We start from the raw sequence: 18,682 nt of genomic DNA, 5'->3' as shown, positions 1-18,682 counted from the left end.
GAGGGTCGAGAAGAGAGTTATCTGAGAGATAGCGGGTAAGACGGGAGTGGACCAGGCGTTCGAGGAGTTTAGAGATGAAGGGAAGATTAGAGACAGGTCTATAATTAGCGGCACAGTTTTGGTCGAGGGATGGTTTTTTAAGTAATGGATGTATGATGGCATGCTTAAATGAGGAGGGAAAAATACCGGAAGTGAGGGAAAGGTTGAATATTTTTGTTAGGTGAGAGGTGACAGCCGGGGAAAGGGACTGGAGGAGATGTGACGGAATAGGGTCACTGGTGCAAGTGGTCGGGCGAGAAGATGCAAGGAGCCTGCTTACTTCTTCTTCTGTAACTGCTTCAAAGTCAGAGAGTGAACTAGATGCAGTGGGGGAGGGAGGACAGTGCATGGTATGAAGAGATTGGGAGATGATTTCCTGTCGAATGTGGTCAATTTTTTCTTTGAAGTAATTGGCCAGATCGTCAGCACGGAGATCCGTGGTTGGGGCCTTCTCTCTTGGGTTGAGTAGGGACTGGAACGTGTCAAAGAGACGTTTAGGGTTATTGGACAGGGAGGTGATGAGGGTGTTGAAGTAGGTTTGTTTGGAGAGGTGAAGGGCAGAATTGTATGTCTTTAGCATGAACTTATAATGGATAAAATCTTCGGGTAGATTAGATTTTTTCACAGACGTTCTGCGCACCTGGAGCACCGCTGCAGGAAACGTGTTTGCAGCGTGTGCCACGGTTGTTGCCGTCTGTGCCGAGTTGCTTTATGTATAGGAGGAGCAGCTTCATCCAGAGCACTTTGCAGGGTTTCATTGTAATGCTTCAGAGCAGAATCAGGACATGAGATGGAGAAGATTGGGGCCAATGAGGACTGCAAGTTCTTCATAAGTTTCTGGGTGTTAATGGCCTGTATGTTTCTATAAGTGTGGAAAGTGGGGGTGACCTGAGCGGGATGGCAGTTCTTGATAGAGAATGAAAGAAGGTTGTGGTCAGAGAGTGGGAGAGGGGAGTTTGTGAAATCATCCATTGAGCAAAGCCGGGAGAAGACCAAGTCAAGGGAGTTTCCATCTTCATGTGTTGGAGAGTTAGTATGCTGCGAGAGGCCAAAAGAGGAGGATAGAGATAAAAGGTGAGAAGCAGATGAGGAGAGGGGAGAGGCAATGGGGATGTTGAAATCACCCATGATAAGGGTGGGGGTGTCACAGGAGAGAAAGTGTGGAAGCCAGGTGGCAAAGTGATCCAGGAACTGATGAGAGGGGCCGGGAGGACGATACACCACCGCCACTCGCATGGAGAAGGGGACGTAGAGTCTGACCACATGGACCTCAAAGGAAGGGAAGACCAGTGAGGGTACTTGGGGGATAACTTGGAAGGTACATTTGGGTGAAAGGAGCAGACCAACGCCTCCACCTGCTCTGTTGTCCGATCTTGGGGTATGAGAAAAATGTAGTCCACCATATGAAAGAGCAGCAGCAGCGGTGGTGTCTGACTGCTGGATCCAGGTTTCAGTAAGAGCCAGGAGATTAAGAGAATTCGAAAGGAAGAAGTCATGAATGAAGGAGAGTTTATTACACACAGAACGAGAATTCCAAAGGGCACAATTCAAAGAGACAGAAGGCATGCAGGGAATATTAATAAGGTTAGAGGGGTTTCTGAGTGTAGCAGTTGGGAGGTTTGACTGGCTATAACATGGGGGGCCGGGGTTTGGAGAGATGTCTCCAGCGACTAGGAGAAGGAGGATAGAAAGAGTGAGCAGATGGTTAAGTGATTTGTGAGAGTGTCTCTTGTGTTGGATGATGGGACTGAATGGATCTGCACTGTTAAGCAATGTGAACAGAGCATGAGTGCTATACATAGGAGAGGCAAGGACAGAGGGGCCGATATGAATGGAGTGTAGAGAGTTAATGCGAGGGCGGTGAATGTGAGTGAATGCAGCAGCCAGGATATAGATTATACAAATAAATATGGTGAATATTTGTGCTGTTTCAAGTGAATATGGATTAGATTTAGATAACCTGTCTCCTGCCCTGTCTAACTGCCATGTTATAACTGCCGAGTACTTAGAAAAAAAAGTACTTTGAATAAAAAAACACGAATAATAGTGCACGAATGCACCCCTGCACGAATGCATCCCCAAGCTAAGTCTACATTTATAGAAGGCTAGCCCTTAGATCTCCCTTTTTTTTTTTGTTTTTTTTTTTGTGAAAGCTCGTTAGCAATCAATCTAACTCAGTTGAGACAACAGGACACAATAAATGTAGTGATCAGATAAACAAATGTCCAGGTCTACATGGATCATAAACCGCTTTGAAACAGTTATGTGATCTCTCTGAGTAAGGACATGCAAAAGTCAGATTAAATATCAATAAACACAAGTAGATATAGATATGGTAGATGAAGTACCGCATGTGCCCACCAGGCAGCAGCGAGCTACCTCGTATCTGATGGCCACTCCAACCATGAGGGCTAATGCCAATTGCATGATGCCACCGTAATTGACTCCTATTGTTGTGAGGTGGTTGTCCAGACTATAAGGACGGCTCATAAACCACAATCTCCCAATGTTTACCACTGTAATTGGGAAATCCTTCTTTCGGAAGTGTGAACAGATGGACTTCCACCACACGGTGTTCTTCATTCCTAGGTTTCTTTACTGTCTGTTCTGTCCTCAGATTTGCATTATCTTACAGGATTTTCTGATCTTTGAATTCTTTTTTAATAGACGCCGATTTTTCGCATGCAGGATCAGACCTTCCTGCAGAGGGTGGCTGATTGTTCTTACAAGCATCCGATGGACTCTTGAAACATCAACCTTGTTCTGTCTGTACTCCGAGTCTTCCTTTGATGAGCCCCTCAAAGATTCTTTCATGGAAGGTGACATTTTTGGTAGCCATGTCCTACAGTTGCAGTTTTTAGGCCTTGTCCTTCATGTCTTCCTTCCTTCCTCTCCATCACGACAAGGTGACATTTATGTACAGTGTCATCCTTTCTAACCAGGACGGTTGGGCTTTCCACATCAATGAAGACATTGTATTCCCATCCTTCTGCCTACCTCCAAGTCCATCGATCTAGATCTGGTCAATCACTAGGGCCTACCTTTTGGTTACAGAAGACGGCCAGTATTGACTCTTTTTGTGATCCTTGATGGACCATGCTAAGGTTCTTCAGTCTACAACACAAACATCTTCTAATGGATCAGGTTGGTTCTTCTACAAGCCTGTAAGGTTAGTCACAGGGTGGACAACCATTAAGGCTGTTTGTCCAGGCCAACATCTGAGCTTCTATCCACACCCTCATCATAGATCCACTCTATGCCTTCTGCCAACACCTGCTTTCGGTATACCGGGGCTGGAGGGTTAGCCATTCTGCCCCATTAGGACTGCACTTTAAAGTCCCATAGTCCTGTATCCTCCAGTGCAGTTGGCAAGAACATTACAGTATTATCTATCTCATTCACTACATTGAGGGATACAGCTCCCACACTGTTCTCGTTATATGTGTCTTAAACGTCAAAAAAAAGTAAGTCTTGTTGGTTCCTGCTTATTTTATACTATGCAAGAAGCCACAAAAAAATGGTGCAAAAAATCCAGCAGATAAATAAGTTTATTAAATATAAATACAAAAAATGACAGGAATCAGACAATAGTGGGTTAATATTGCCGAAAAACTACATGGAGCGCACGGAGTCTAGCCATGGTCACCATAGCATACACTTAAACACAAGACATTAGATGGCATAAACAATACTTAAATCCCTGCATGTCCAATAGCAGTAATCGAATATCACATAGTAAATCATGGACACACAGGTAAGAGGTGTATATACTGTATAAATATATCCATACACTCAAATGCCAGGAAAAAGTGACCCAAATGAGGAACATACCAGTGATGTAGCAGAGGGGATCTGGCAATTAAATACGGTCCATCCCTATGGCCTGAACGAATGCTTTTCCTTTACTCCCTTCCTGTAGTCGGTCAACTGCTGGGTATCTATATTTTGCCGTCATCTTCATGGATATGATTTTTATTTTTTTGTATTTTAACTTTTTATTTTTTTCACCTTTTCTCTTAGTATGTTGTCGCTGTTCGGTCATGACATCCATACACAGGCTGCAATAGTACCACCGCGCCACCGGAGAGACTCATGATTATATCTGTCTTTATAGTTTTTGTTCTTTATATATTTATGTATGTATTTTTCTTTGGGTTTTTTTGAGATTTATAAACATATACCTCTGGTTGACAACCTGTGTTATGCCTTGGATGCTATTTTTGTTTATTATTGTATGTTTGTTTGTTATGTTATTTTTATGTATTTGTCCAATACGTGTATTTTGTTACCTGTTTGGCTGGTAGTTATACACTGTCATATATAAATACAGCCATAAATTCAGATATGCATATGTATTATAATAGCTTTCCAGAACGTCGATATCGAGTTGTACCTATGTACTTTTGTTTTTGAACTAAGTGGTTATGAGGTGGGTTCTATATATATTATTTGATATTATTAGTACTCCTATACTGCATGTTATTTGTTCCACTTTGTTTTATAGGTTGCACATATATATATACATATATATATATATATATATATATATATATATATATATATATATATATATATACTAGATTGTGGCCCGATTCTAACGCATCGGGTATTCTAGAATATGCATGTCCCCGTAGTATATGGACAATGATGATTCCAGAATTCGCAGCAGACTGGCGGCCTCAACCAATCAGAGACGCGGGATATCTACGTCCTTTATGACATCATCGTCGCTGTGCCCGTCGCTGATTGGTCAGGGCAACCTTTATGACATCATCGTCGCCATGGCAACCATTATGACATCATCGTCGCTGTGCCCGTTGTTGATTGGTCGAGGCCGCCAGGCCTCGACCAATCAGAGACGCGGAATGTCTACGTCCTTTATGACATCATCGTCGCTCTGCCCGTCGCTGATTGAGACGCGGGATTTCTACGTCGATACTGTGCCTGTCGCTGATTGGTCGAGGCCTGGCGGACCAATCAGAGACGTCGAATGTCTACGTCCTTTATGACATCATCGTCGCTGTGCACGTCGCTGATTGGTCGAGGCCTGGCAGCCTCGACCAATCAGAGGCGTGGGATTTCTACGTCGATACTGTGCCCGTCGCTGATTGGTCGAGGCCTAGCGGCCTCGACCAATCAGAGACGCGTGATTTCCAGGACAGACAGACAGACGGAAAAACCCTTAGACAATTATATATATAGATATATATATATATATATATTGTACCGTCTTCTTCCATCTTTCTTTTGGATATGGTGCCGTTCTGTGGGCTATTTCGTCTGTTTGCCCTCTTTCAAAATGGCCGCGACTCTATTTCCGCTTTTGCGCAAACTACACTTGTTCCCTCGCTCACTTCCGGTCCGCTGTCTCGCGCCGGATTGCATGGGCCCGTGCTTTCCGGTGCCGGGCAGTGTATCGTGCTAAGTGCGCTGAGTTGCGGATTGGCTATATCAACTTCACAGCGACTATAAATTACACGTGGGATAAGGTCATGGCACGCCCCCTGAAGGATCACTCCGAAATGCGCGTCGGGGTGGGTTGGAGCTCGCACTTCCCCTCTGTTACATCACTGGTATGTTCCTCATTTGAGTCACTTTTTCCTGGCATTTGAGTGTATGGATATATTTATATATACACCTCTTACCTGTGTGTCCATGATTTACTATGTGATATACAGTCATGGCCAAAAGTATTGACACCCCTGCAATTCTGTCAGGTAATACTCATTTTCTTCCTGAAAATGATTGCAAACACAAATTCTTTGGTATTATTATCTTCATTTAATTTATCTTAAATAAAAAAACACAAAAAGACTTGTCCTAAAGCCAAATTGGATATAATTCCACACCAAACATAAAAAGGGGGTGGACAAAAGTATTGGCACAGTTCGAAAAATCACGTGATGCTTCTCTAATTTGTGTAATTAACAGCACCTGTAACTTACCTGTGGCACCTAACAGGTGGTGGCAATAACTAAATCACACTTGCAGCCAGTTGACATGGATTAAAGTTGACTCAACCTCTGTCCTGTGTCCTTGTGTGTACCACATTGAGCATGGAGAAAAAAAAGAAGACCAAAGAACTGTCTGAGGACTTGAGAAACCAAATTGTGAGGAAGCATAAGCAATCTCAAGGCTACAAGTCCATCTCCAAAGACCTGAATGTTCCTGTGTCTACCGTCCGCAGTGTCATCAAGAAGTGTAAAGCCCATGGCACTGTGGCTAACCTCCCTAGATGTGGACGGAAAAGAAAAATTGACAAGAGATTTCAACGCAAGATTGTGCGGATGTTGGATAAAGAACCTCGACTAACATCCAAAGAAGTCCAAGCTGCCCTGCAGTCCGAGGGTACAACAGTGTCAGCCCGTACTATCCGTCGGTGTCTGAATGAAAAGGGACTGTATGGTAGGAGACCCAGGAAGACCCCACTTCTTACCCCGAGACATAAAAAAGTCTGGCTGGAGTTTGCCAAAACTTACCTGAAAAAGCCTAAAATGTTTTGGAAGAATGGTCTCTGGTCAGATGAGACAAAAGTAGAGCTTTTTTGGGCAAAGGCATCAACATAGAGTTTACAGGAGAAAAGAAGAGGCATTCTAAGAAAAGAACACGGTCCCTACAGTCAAACATGGCGGAGGTTCCCTGATGTTTTGGGGTTGCTTTGCTGCCTCTGGCACTGGACTGCTTGACCGTGTGCATGGCATTATGAAGTCTGAAGACTACCAACAAATTTTGCAGCATAATGTAGGGCCCAATGTAAGAAAGCTTGGTCTCCCTCAGAGGTCATGGGTCTTCCAGCAGGACAATGACCCAAGACACACTTCAAAAAGCACTAGAAAATGGACCAGGGACCTGGAGCAGTTTGCCAAAGAAGAATGGTCTAAAATTCCAGCAGAGCATTGTAAGAAACTCATTGATGGTTACCGGAAGTGGTTGGTCGCAGTTATTTTGGCTAAAGGTTGTGCAACCAAGTATTAGGCTGAGGGTGCCAATACTTTTGTCTGGCCCATTTTTGGAGTTTTGTGTGAAATGATCAATGTTTTGCTTAATTCTCTTTTGTGTTTTTTCATTTAAGACAAATTAAACGAAGATAATAATACCAAAGAATTTGTGTTTGCAATCATTTTCAGGAAGAAACTGAGTATTATCTGACAGAATTGCAGGGGTGTCAATACTTTTGGCCATGACTGTACGATTACTGCTATTGGACATGCAGGGATTTAAGTATTGTTTATGCCATCTAATGTCTTGTGTTTAAATGTATGCTATGGGGACCATGGCTAGACTCCGTGCGCTCCATGTAGTTTTTTGGCAATTTTAACCCACTATTGTCTGATTCCTGTCATTTTTTGTGTTTAATAAACTTATTTATGTGCTGGATTTTTTGCACCATTTTTTTGTGGTTTCTTGCTTTGTAAAGTGTTGGTGTGTTCTATACTTTTTCCATTACAGGCTCATTATACCTCCATTTACATGCTCAGTTGGATACCATGATTAGAGGGTTGTATTATTTTTGCCTGGTATGTTTTCCTTGTTTTCATTATTTTATACTATGAAAAGTTTGAGTTTTTTGGGTTGTTCAACCACTGCGTTTGGTCAAGAAAGAAGTTTAGCCCATCAAGTAGTGCCACCACTTTCACCTAGGGTTATTATTATTATACATTTTTATAGCACCATTTATTCCATGGCGCTTTACCTGTGAAAGGGGCAGACAAACAAGCACAATAAACATGAGCAAAACAGGGCACACCCAAGAACAGAAGGTGAGAGGACCCTGCCCACGAGGGCTCACAGTCTACAGGGGATGGGTGAGGATACAGTAGGAGAGGGTAGAGCTGGTCCTGCGGCAGTTAGCAGACTAAAGGTCCCTTCACACTAAGCGACGCTGCAGCGATACCGACAACGATGTCGATCGCTGCAGCGTCGCTGTTTGGTCACTGGAGAGCTGTCACACAGACAGCTCCCCAGCGACCAACGATGCCGGTAACCAGGGTAACCATCGGGTTACTAAGTGCAGGGCTGCGATGTTTACCATGGTTACCATCGTAAAAGTAAAAAAAAAACAAAAAACATTACATACTTACCTTCAACTGTCTGTCCCCGGCGCTCTGCTTCCCGCACTGACTGTGAGCACAGCGGAAAGAAAGCAGAGCGGTGACGTCACCGCTGTGCTTTCCGGCTGGCTGGCGCTGACACAGGATGCAGGAGGAGTGCAGAGAAGCAGAGCATCGGGGACAGACAGCAGAAGGCAAGTATGTAGTGTTTGTTTTTTAACTTTTACGATAGTAACCAGGGTAAACATCGGGTTACTAAGCGCAGCCCTGCACTTAGTAACCCGATGTTTACCCTGGTTACAAGTGAAGACATCACTGGATCGGCGTCACACACGCCGATTCAGCGAAGTCTGCGGGAGTCCAGCGACGAAATAAAGTTCTGGCCTTCTAGCCCCGACATCACAGCAGGATTCTGATCGCTGCTGTGTGTCAAACACAACGATATCGCTAGCCAGGACGCTGCAACGTCACGGATCGCTAGCGATATTGTTGTGAAGTTGTTTAGTGTGAAGGTACCTTAAGGCTACTTTCACACTTCCGTCGGTACGTGGCTGTCGCCATGCGTCGGCCTGACGTACGTTGTGAAATAAATGAACAACGGGGGCAGCGGATGCAGTTTTTCAGCGCAATGTCCAGGGAGGAGGGGGCGGAGTTCCAGCCGCACATGCGCGGTCGGAAATGGCGGACACGTCGCACAAAAAAAAGTTACATAAAACGTTTTTTGTGCCTATTGTCCGCCAAAACATGACGTATCCGTTGCACGGTCATACGTCGCTAATGCAAGTCGATGGAGAAAAAAAAAAACCGAATCCTGCGGGCAACTTTGCAGGATGCGTTTTTTTTCTCCAAAACGACGCATTGCGGCGTTGGCACTTTGACCAAAGTGTGAAAGTAGCCTAAGGATCACTGCAGGTTGTAGGCTTGCCGGAAGAGGTAGGTCTTCAGGTTCTTTTTGAAGGTTTCGATGGTAGGCGAGAGTCTGATATGTTGTGGTAGAGGGTTCCAGAGTAGGGGTAATACCCGAGAGAAATCTTGTATGCGATTGTGGGAAGAGGAGATAAGAGGGGAGTAGAGAAGATCTTGTGAGGATCGGAGGTTGCGTGTAGGAGAGTACAGGGAGACGAGGTCACAGATGTATGGAGGAGACAGGTTGTGGATGGCTTTGTACGTCATAGGGTTTTGAACTAGGGCTTCTGGACAATAGGAAGCCAGTGAAGGGATTGGCAGAGGGGAGAGGTCGGGGAATAACAGGGAGACAGGTGGATTAGTTGGGCAGCAGAGTGTACGATGGATTGGAGCAGTGCCTGAGTCCTAGAGAAACCCAGAGAGTAGGGTACAGCCCTGAAGGTGGCAGAAGGTCCACCTGCACTCAGAAATCATTATATTTGGAGTTGAAGATGCATAGGTGAGTATTTTTTGATCACACGCACAAGCTTATATCACTCACTATATTCAGTGGGTAAAATGCAGAGCAATAATAAAAAAAAAAATATAGCACTTTATATTGACAGTCTGCTTCAGCACTATCATACACCTTAGGCCACACGCTCAGTATTTGTAAGACAAAACCAGGAGTGAGTGAATAAAAATGCAGACGTGGTGATGTGTTTCTATTAGACTTGCTCCCTCCTGGTTTTGGTTTACAACTAATGAGGTAAAATACTGACCAAATACTGATCGCGTGAACGTGGCCTTAGCCTCCACGTGGGAGGAGGAAACATTGGGACTTCTGGGATTTGGGCAGTCCAGTTGGACAAAGACTGGGAATTTTACAGCTATTGAGATAATGCAGCAGTGTGACCCCTGAAAGGGTCAATGTTGGGCATACAGGGTTAGATGGCATTCATATGTCTGGTCTCAAATATTAGACATGAACATCCCTGAAATTCTTATAGTAGGAAGTAGTCTCCGTAAGCTTTTTTTTGTTTTTTTTTACCATTCCTAGTCTGTAGGATTGGGTGAAACAGTAAAGCACGGTACCAAGTGAATGGCGCAAGTGTCAAGGATGTGCACCTCCATTGAAGCTCCAGTCTTGGGATGTGGTTACTTTCAAAGCCACCAGAGGGAGCAGTGCTGGCATGATGCAGCATCACTTTACAGCTGCTGCGATAGTGGATTAAGCGCTGCTGCCGGTGTGTCGTGCAGCCACCTTGCTGTACTTCCCGACCTCCTCGCATTTCATTCGAGCTTCCATTATACAAATCAAATAACCCAGACGCTGGTTGGACACAATGTATTTAATTAGAAATTTGACATCTGTACATCCCAAAACAACCCATCATTCATACATTCTGGCGAAGAGCCCTGCATCAATATAAATTAGAAGCGTACAGCTTGAAGCAGGGGGGAATTCTCAGAGGGGCTCGAGGCCCATTTCACCACATCACAGGACACTGAGGGGCATGTGTTGGCAAAGTCAATTTAAACACTTGTGGTCAGATGTCAAGAGGTGGCAAGTTTAATCTCAAGAAAAAAAGAAAAAAAAAAGTCCATGACCGGACTGGTATTCAGGAGGACCAAATACCAAGCCGTGCCGACAAAGGCTAGGCTCAAAGTTGGACCAAATGCCAAGCCGTGATGAGACATGATAGCCTCGTAAGTAGACCACATGCCAAGAAGAAAGGCTCAAAGTTGGACCAAATGCTAAGCCGTGCCAACAGGACAGGCTCGTACACCTAAACAGTTGGGAACCCTGGAGCTGACCCATCACTTAATGGGCAGGACGGTTCTAGGGCCATTAAGCCAGTCCTAGCTGGGTACTAGTGCATCGTTGTGTCAGACTGGCATCACGGCACAGGAACAGCCTCCTCAGTAAAGGTGGCGGGCGCAGGGTCAGTCCAACAAGTGCGCTCAGCATATCGGGCAGAACACTGAATAGTCTGATACTGCAATGGATGACCCGGGTCTTGGAAGAGTGTATGGAATTTGGCAGCGCACGCCAGGTGCCCGGATCGGTCTACGCACAGCACAAGCCCTCAGACAGGTAAAATAAAAAAAAAGGTATAACTGGGTAAAGACTGGTTCCTATGGACCAGAAGTCATCAGAACCAGGTACTGCAGCGGTGACACTATGGAGACCGACGTAGGAGGAGCACTAGACAGAAGGGTCAGGAGAGAGGAGATGGGGGAAGGGGAGAAGATTGACAGACCGTCTTCCAAATAAAGGGTTAAAACAAAAACTGTAAAAAATATATATAAATTTAGAGTCTCATAGAGACAGAACGATCCCATTTCCCCTCTCCTATCTAAGACGTGACGCCCAGGGAAGGGGAGCGCTGGTAGGGAGGACAGAACAGAGCCTTCGTCTTTAAAGCTCATCCTTCAGGGGCGTTTCTTCCTCCTCATCATCATCGTCTTCCTCCTTCTCTTCCTCCTTTCCTTCCTCATCGTCGTCATCTTCATCATCGGCTTCCTCTTCCTGCGGCTCTTCCTCTTTCCTCTTCTTATCCTCCTCTTCCTGCTTCTTGCGTTCTTCCTCATCTTGCTGCTCCCTCATCTTTTTCTCAGCATCCTGATGAGGGGGAAGGGAGAAGGGGGGAAAAAAAAAAAAAAAAAAAAATAATCAGCAAAGAGGATATTCCTGAATATAGGATCTTCCTGAATGTAGCACCCCCCCCCCCCCCTTCCATAATAATGATCCGGATTCGTTTTCTGGTATCCAAGCTGCCCAATCCTAACTAGACCATCCACCGCACAGACCCCATGTTTTCTATGGCGGACCCCTCTAACATGCTGATCCAGGGCTACAAAGCATAGTTCCTTCAGTACACCAGTATACATTTTCAGAATCAGACCCCCATGGGTGACAAGCCGCTGTATAGTACAACCACAGGGACCATTTCTAGGCACAAACACCCCAATAGACCGCTACCCAAATACCGCCATATAATGGCCAAACCCATCATACACTATCCAAAGACTAACACCACCAACATACTGCCATATGCTGATATAATACTGCCATACAGACAATAGTTAATGCACCTGATTACGAGCCACACATGCTGTGATTTGTACCAATTTATCATCCATACTTAGAAGCGTTGGGGGGGGGGGGGGGGGGAAGGGATAAAAAAAAAAAAAAAAGTGCAAGAATTGCAACTTTTCTACCTCCGTGATGCCCCAAAATTCTCCCTTTAAAGCATTTTCACCAGTTAGAGCATGTTCAACTGGCACATGAAGAGTGGCTGCAGCACTGGAAAGTTGTAGGTTTTTTTTCTAGTCTCCTCACAGATTTTAGCTAGTAAAACATACAGCAGTTCCCAGTATAACCAGGCAGGCATTAGATTTTTTTCTGAGGGCACTTGCTTTTTCCTTCTCTATGATGTTGATCAATCGTAAGCAGGTGGGGGAAAAAAAAAAAAAAAAAAGTGAGGCGAGCAGCAGAGCCGTATCACCACAAACCCCTCTGCATTTATTTCAGTCAAAGAATAATGCCCTGATGGCTGGCAGTAACTAGAAAGGTGTATGGCAACACTGCAGCTCTAATCCCTCAGCACCGTCAAACTCTGCTTTCTTCCCCGGGTCACAGATCTCATTGCTGGCATCCGCGATTACAAGTTGGAGGAGAGCAGAGCCGTGTCATTGAAAACACATCTGCATCTATTCCAGGCATTGGGGAATAATGCTTTGATAGCCGACATGGATTCAGAGCAGTATGATACGCTGCAGCTCTCATCCAACAGCACTGTCCAGCTCTGCTCTCCTCCTACCCCAACACTGTCAATGCTGTGAGATGGGAGCTGCAGCATGTCACATACATCTCTGCATTATTCTCCGATTAGGATAGGTTCAGAAAGGCTTAATGAGTTCTGCTGACTATTTTTCCCCTGCATGATGCTGTCTTTTTGTGAAAATTGACCAATCATTCATAAGTAAAGCAAAAGCCTCTAGTTAAAAATCTTTGGGAATGCCTCCTTGGTTACATTGGATATAATTATGTAAAGTTTCTCATCTAACCTCCACAAATGAGATTAGGGGGGGATAATAAAGGCAAAAACGCCACAGAAAAAAAAATTATGTTTTGTCCAGCTCGACAGCCACTGCCACGTGGTGGCCATTTTAAGATGCTAAAACAGGAATAATGTCCTATTTACAGAGCCAACTGCCAGATAATCAGCCATCTAGGACCAGTCACTGATTTTAAAGGTTAATCCTAGAGTCCGCACACCAATGAAATGAGTATCTTCCTCACTAGAGTGTTGCCATTTTTCTCACCCCTTGTCCTGAGGGGTCCTGACCACTTGCCCAGCCCAAGCCATAGAAGCCCTAAACTCCCCAAGAGCTTGTGTTGGCGACTCCCCATCTTATGACCATTCGCCATGGCAGAGCCACATTACCTTTCTGACACCCCAGGTCTTTGCGGCGTAGTCTTCTGCGTGTTTCTCATCATCTATGATCAAGATGTTGTCAAAGATTGTTCCAGATTTCACCTGTGAGCAGATAATTCGTCAGAAGATGTTCGACGCCGGTCAGGCAAGGCGGCCATGATTATTTAGGTCTATCCTTACCTGCCACAGATCAAAGCCGATCACACTAATATCGTCGTAGGCGTACAGGTTGGGGTCTGGGGTGTATTCGGGGTTGTCGATCTCAGGGTGGACCCACTTTCCTTTGTAGTCAGGGTTGTCGATCTGACGGGGTTTCCACTCACCCTGTTGGGACAAAGATCATACAATTAGTACTAGCTGCCATGTTCGATACCTCAGTGGTCACATAGCTGCAGGTCTCTGAACCGGTTGTGAAACTAGAACTCCCAGCAGGTTGTTGACAGTTTATGGCTTGCAGCTAAACACTATGCATTATACTCCCATGATGTTCCTCCCTGTAAACGACCAACATGAGTGTTAGGATTGTACTTCTACTGCAAACCACACGGCCGACCACTGCTGCCAAGCTGATAGGCACAAAGGGTTACTAGTTCTAGGGTTACTAGTTCTAGTCAAGGACAGCAACCTACGTAGGTGCCCGAGGCACTGAGCCCACCAGTGTCCCCACAACTGTCAACGTAGCTGTATGTGCCAAGACCCCCAGATCATGCCAGCTCCTGTCCCAGGAAGGATGCTGGAGAGGTCCACCCCATGTAATAAACAAGCCATGATGCCACCCCTCATCTCACCTTGTACTCAGGGTTCTGGATCACAGGGGGCTCCCATTCTCCGTCCATCTCCTCGTCCCAATCTTCAGGTTTCACTGCATCTGGGTCGGGGATGTGCTCAGGCTTGTCCCAGTCCTACAAGGGTTGGATGAGACATGAAATCTCCACTGCCGGAAGGACACAAGTGAGGAGAAAGTTACTGAACATCGAGTCCAGCACTCACCTCTGGTTTGCTGTCCTCTGGGTCATCGATCTTGGGACGCTCGTCCCAGTCATCGGGCTTCTTGGCTTCAGGGTCCTTGATCTTCTTGGGGGGAAGGAAGTCCCAGTCGTCTTCCAAGCTGCCGGATTCTACCTTGCTGTTGTCAATCTTCACCTCGTAGGTGTTATCAGGCCGGACGATCAGCGTGTACAGATGAGTGTAAACATCATCCTGCGAGGAGAACCAGAAGACGATGGTCAGAACTCAGGAGGACGATGGTGAGGACTCACGAGGACAGCGGCATGCTGGTCGGTGTACATCCCCACCCTCATCTCCTCACCTTACAGCGGATGTCTTTGTTGATCTGCAGGTTCTTTCCTTTGTAGTTGAAGATTACGTGAACCTTCTTGGTGGGAGGACCGCAAATATCGGGACCTGAGATGAACAATTAGGAGATTAATCTGGATTAGAACAAACCCAACACCAATTCCCAGAGATCTCTGTACCACCAAGCTCCCTTGTCTGAGGAAACCAAGAATTGCCCCCACCATCATGGCCTAGTTGTCACCAACGCCCCGACTAGTAACTACAGGTTACATTGGTCATCTAGGTGTAGGATTATAACAGGACGGTGTTCTGCTCTACATCTATGGCAGGCCATCGTGGATCATTAGTAGTGCCCCCTGCTGGCAGGTCCTGGTACCCCACCTACCGAACATGATGTTGTACTCGGACTCTCCGTGCATGTCCGCCTGGTCCAGCGTGCTGGGGAAGATCTTCACGTATCCACCTCCGCAGTCAATGTTCTGCTCGTGCTTGACGGTAAACTGGACGACCAACGTCTTACCCTTATTGGAGAAGGAGTTGAATCGGGCGGACTGGGCATAGAAGCGGGCATCCTGGCTGGTCTGCAGCCCTGAACAGGGAGAAAGCAATACCATCAGCCTGGAAGAAGTCCAACATGGCGGCTGGGTGCAAGTTAACCCCCAAGGATTAGCTCTACAGCCTAGGGGCCTCCAGCTACCAAGGCATGCTGGGAGTTGTAGTTAGCTGGAAAGCCGCAGACTGCCTCCTCTGCAGCGTCACCACTCACCTTTGTCCTGTTCTGCATCTCCGTAGAACTTGCCGGCGCTAATCTTGAACTGGCCGTAGTCCGACTTGTGCTTGGACTCTACCCAGCGCTGTGTCCAGCCATCTGCAAGATACGAGGCGTCACACGAGATCATAAACGTCCCCACCGACAGGCGAGACTGTGCAGGCAGTGACTAGCCTACAGGTAACGAAGGTACTAGGGTGTACTCATACTGGAGGGGAGTGAGCATGATGGGGGTTGTAATACATGGGAAACCCTGCAGGTCACATCCTGAAGGCAGGTCTGGGCACGATGGGGGGGATTTAGTATGAGGGACAACCTGGGGGTTAGATCATGGCATGATAGGAGTTGTAGTATAAGGGAAACCATGCAAGTCACCCTGGAAGTCTGGACATGATGGAAGTTGTAGTATGACGGACACCCTACAGATCACCAAATCTGGAAGTCTGGGCATGATGGTGGTTGTAGTACAAGTGAAACCCTACAAATCACATCCTGGAAGTCTGGGCATGATGGTGGTTGTAGTACAAGTGAAACCCTACAGATCACATCCTGGAAGTCTGGGCATGATGGTGGTTGTAGTACAAGTGAAACCCTACAAATCACATCCTGGAAGTCTGGGCATGATGGTGGTTGTAGTACAAGTGAAACCCTACAGATCACATCCTGGAAGTCTGGGCTTGATGGGGGTTGTAGCATGATGGACACTAGGGATCATATACCAGAGGTTAGTTTAGTCATGATGGGGGTTGTAGTATAAGGGACACCCTGCAGATCACATCCTGAAGGTTAGACATGGCATGATAGGAGTTGTAGTATAAGGGATACACTACAACTCACCCTGGAAGTCTGGAGATGATGGGGGTTGTAGTACGACGAAGTCTGCGGAGTTCATCGCCGACCCGTCACCATCTCATCACCCGCTGACAGACCGCCATCACTGTGCACAACACGCCGGCAGCGCTGCCACTTTCAGTATGATTATGGAGGGAGGAGGGGAGACACGGCACCATCCCTCCCTCGCTGCTTCCAGAAGATTCAGTACTGCTCCATACATCTGATGGCGGTCAGGAAGGAGGACCCCGGACAATGGGGCGGACCCCCATTACTGGCTGTAGGGCGACAGTGCCCTATGCTGCATATCCCAGGCACAGCAGGTCAGGGACAGGCGGTCGCACCCAATACACCCCAGGTGTCACCCAATGAGACGCCATTATATCCATGTACCGGGAGCTGCACCCTGGGCTGGTACATTCAGTATACAGGCGCTCGCAGCTCTGGTGGTGACTAGAGCAGGAATGGACAATGGAGGGGAGATGCAATGGCGGCTGCACTGCAGATATAGGTACATTACTGACAGTGAAGGGTTAAGCCTCCAGCAGACAGTGTGTGCACACAGTAATGACATTAACAGGAGTCACACTGCTAATTACCCACTCTGCCCCCCGGGACCCAGCACCCTGTCATTTAGCAGGAAAAGGGCAAAAATAAACTACAAATCCCAGAATTCCCTGCCATACAGCTACATGGCAGAGCACGCTGGGAGTTGTAGTTCAGCGCCAATAAAGACGACGCAATGCTTTACCTCCATCAGCGAAGTCTTCAGTAAAGTGGATGGTGGGATCAGCAGCGCACAGAGCCGCCAGCAGCGGGAGGACGAGGAGAGCGACGCGGGCCATGGCGATGCCCTGAGACCTGTCAAGAGCGGCGTCTGAAACACTCTGAGCGCCCAGGGCTCGCCGGACGCGGCTCTTATATGCTGTCAGCGCTCCCGCCCCGCCTAGGCGCTTCTATTGGCTGAGCCAGTACCGGTGTCCGCAGTTCATTGGACAGCGTTTTCTGCCATTCAAGATACCCAGATGGCTAGTTTTGATTGGACCGCTGATTGACCAATAAAAAATCACCACGCAGGGGCCTCCTACTAGTCGGCTGATGATTGGCTTGAGGGTGTGGGCAAATGAAGGAAAGCTGCGGATGGGTCACATGGTACGGGGCCAGGGAGGAGCGGACCACGTGATGTCTTCCGGCCGTGTGGGCGTGGCCTGGAGTCCCGGGAATTTGATGGTCGTTACCGGAGCGCTAATTAGAAGTATGATCGTGATAGAGAAGGGATGAGAGGAGCTCCCGCCCCCGGTATTCCGCCTGTGTGCGCTCGGCTGGACGTGCCCTTTAAATCTGAGCATGCGTGCAGTGATCTCATGGATCCGTCCAATGTGACTCCACAGAGTGACCGCAGCTTTCCCATATACTGTGTGTAGCATTCCTGTTACCATCTTCAATCCCTCTGCTTGCTGTCAGTGAATAGGAACCGTCATAACACCCGGAGGGAGAGATCCTGTGTGTGTCTGCGGTGGGGTCACTGCGGTGCGCTCTGTGTCTGTGGTGGGGTCACTGCGGTGCGCTCTGTGTCTGTGGTGGGGTCACTGCGGTGCTCTGTGTCTGTGGTGGGGTCACTGCGGTGCTCTGTGTCTGTGGTGGGGTCACTGCGGTGCGCTCTGTGTCTGTGGTGGGGTCACTGCGGTGCGCTCTGTGTCTGTGGTGGGGTCACTGCGGTGCTCTGTCTCTGCGGTGGGGTCACTGCGGTGCTCTGTCTCTGCGGTGGGGTCACTGCGGTGCTCTGTGTCTGTGGTGGGGTCACTGCGGTGCGCTCTGTGTCTGCGGTGGGGTCACTGCGGTGCGCTCTGTGTCTGCGGTGGGGTCACTGCGGTGCGCTCTGTGTCTGTGATGGGGTCACTGCGGTGCTCTGTGTCTGCGGTGGGGTCACTGCGGTGCGCTTTGTGTCTGCGGTGGGGTCACTGCGGTGCACTCTGTGTCTGCGGTGGGGTCACTGCGGTGCGCTCTGTGTCTGCGGTGGGGTCACTGCGGTGCGCTCTGTGTCTGCGGTGGGGTCACTGCGGTGCGCTCTGTGTGTGCGGTGGGGTCACTGCGGTGCTCTGTGTCTGCGGTGGGGTCACTGCGGTGCGCTCTGTGTGTGCGGTGGGGTCACTGCGGTGCGCTTTGTGTCTGCGGTGGGGTCACTGCGGTGCTCTGTGTCTGCGGTGGGGTCACTGCGGTGCTCTGTGTCTGCGGTGGGGTCACTGCGGTGCGCTCTGTGTCTGTGGTGGGGTCACTGCGGTGCGCTCTGTGTGTGCGGTGGGGTCACTGTGGTGCGCTCTGTCTGCGGTGGGGTCACTGCGGTGCGCTCTGTGTCTGCGGTGGGG

The 18,682-nt window shown here is 47.7% G+C and overlaps 2 protein-coding genes across 2 annotated transcripts in view; both read right to left on the bottom strand.

Moving 5' to 3' along the window:
- The window catches only part of LOC138674672 (basic salivary proline-rich protein 1-like), a 31,510-nt gene extending 28,645 nt beyond the window's left edge, over positions 1-2,865 (bottom strand). Inside the window, exon 1 of the mRNA XM_069762486.1 lies at positions 2,736-2,865. Within this exon, the coding sequence (XP_069618587.1) occupies positions 2,736-2,865 (130 nt within the window). The remainder of the gene's footprint in view (positions 1-2,735) is intronic.
- Positions 2,866-10,312: 7,447 nt separating this feature from the next.
- Positions 10,313-17,225, bottom strand: CALR (calreticulin). Its single transcript, XM_069767164.1, has 9 exons — positions 17,068-17,225; positions 15,483-15,584; positions 15,102-15,305; positions 14,730-14,824; positions 14,411-14,620; positions 14,209-14,322; positions 13,601-13,744; positions 13,430-13,522; positions 10,313-11,601 (listed from the first exon to the last, which is right to left on the bottom strand). Exons 1-9 carry the CDS (start codon positions 17,159-17,161, stop codon positions 11,398-11,400), a joined length of 1,260 nt encoding a protein of 419 aa, XP_069623265.1. The 5' UTR covers positions 17,162-17,225; the 3' UTR covers positions 10,313-11,397.
- Positions 17,226-18,682: the final 1,457 nt, after the last annotated feature.

Source organism: Ranitomeya imitator, chromosome 4, assembly GCF_032444005.1.
Source record: "Ranitomeya imitator isolate aRanImi1 chromosome 4, aRanImi1.pri, whole genome shotgun sequence".
In the NCBI taxonomy this organism is placed as follows: Eukaryota; Metazoa; Chordata; class Amphibia; order Anura; family Dendrobatidae; genus Ranitomeya; species Ranitomeya imitator.
The sequence above is the reverse complement of the archived record's forward strand: the minus strand, read 5'-3'. Positions and strand labels throughout refer to the sequence as shown.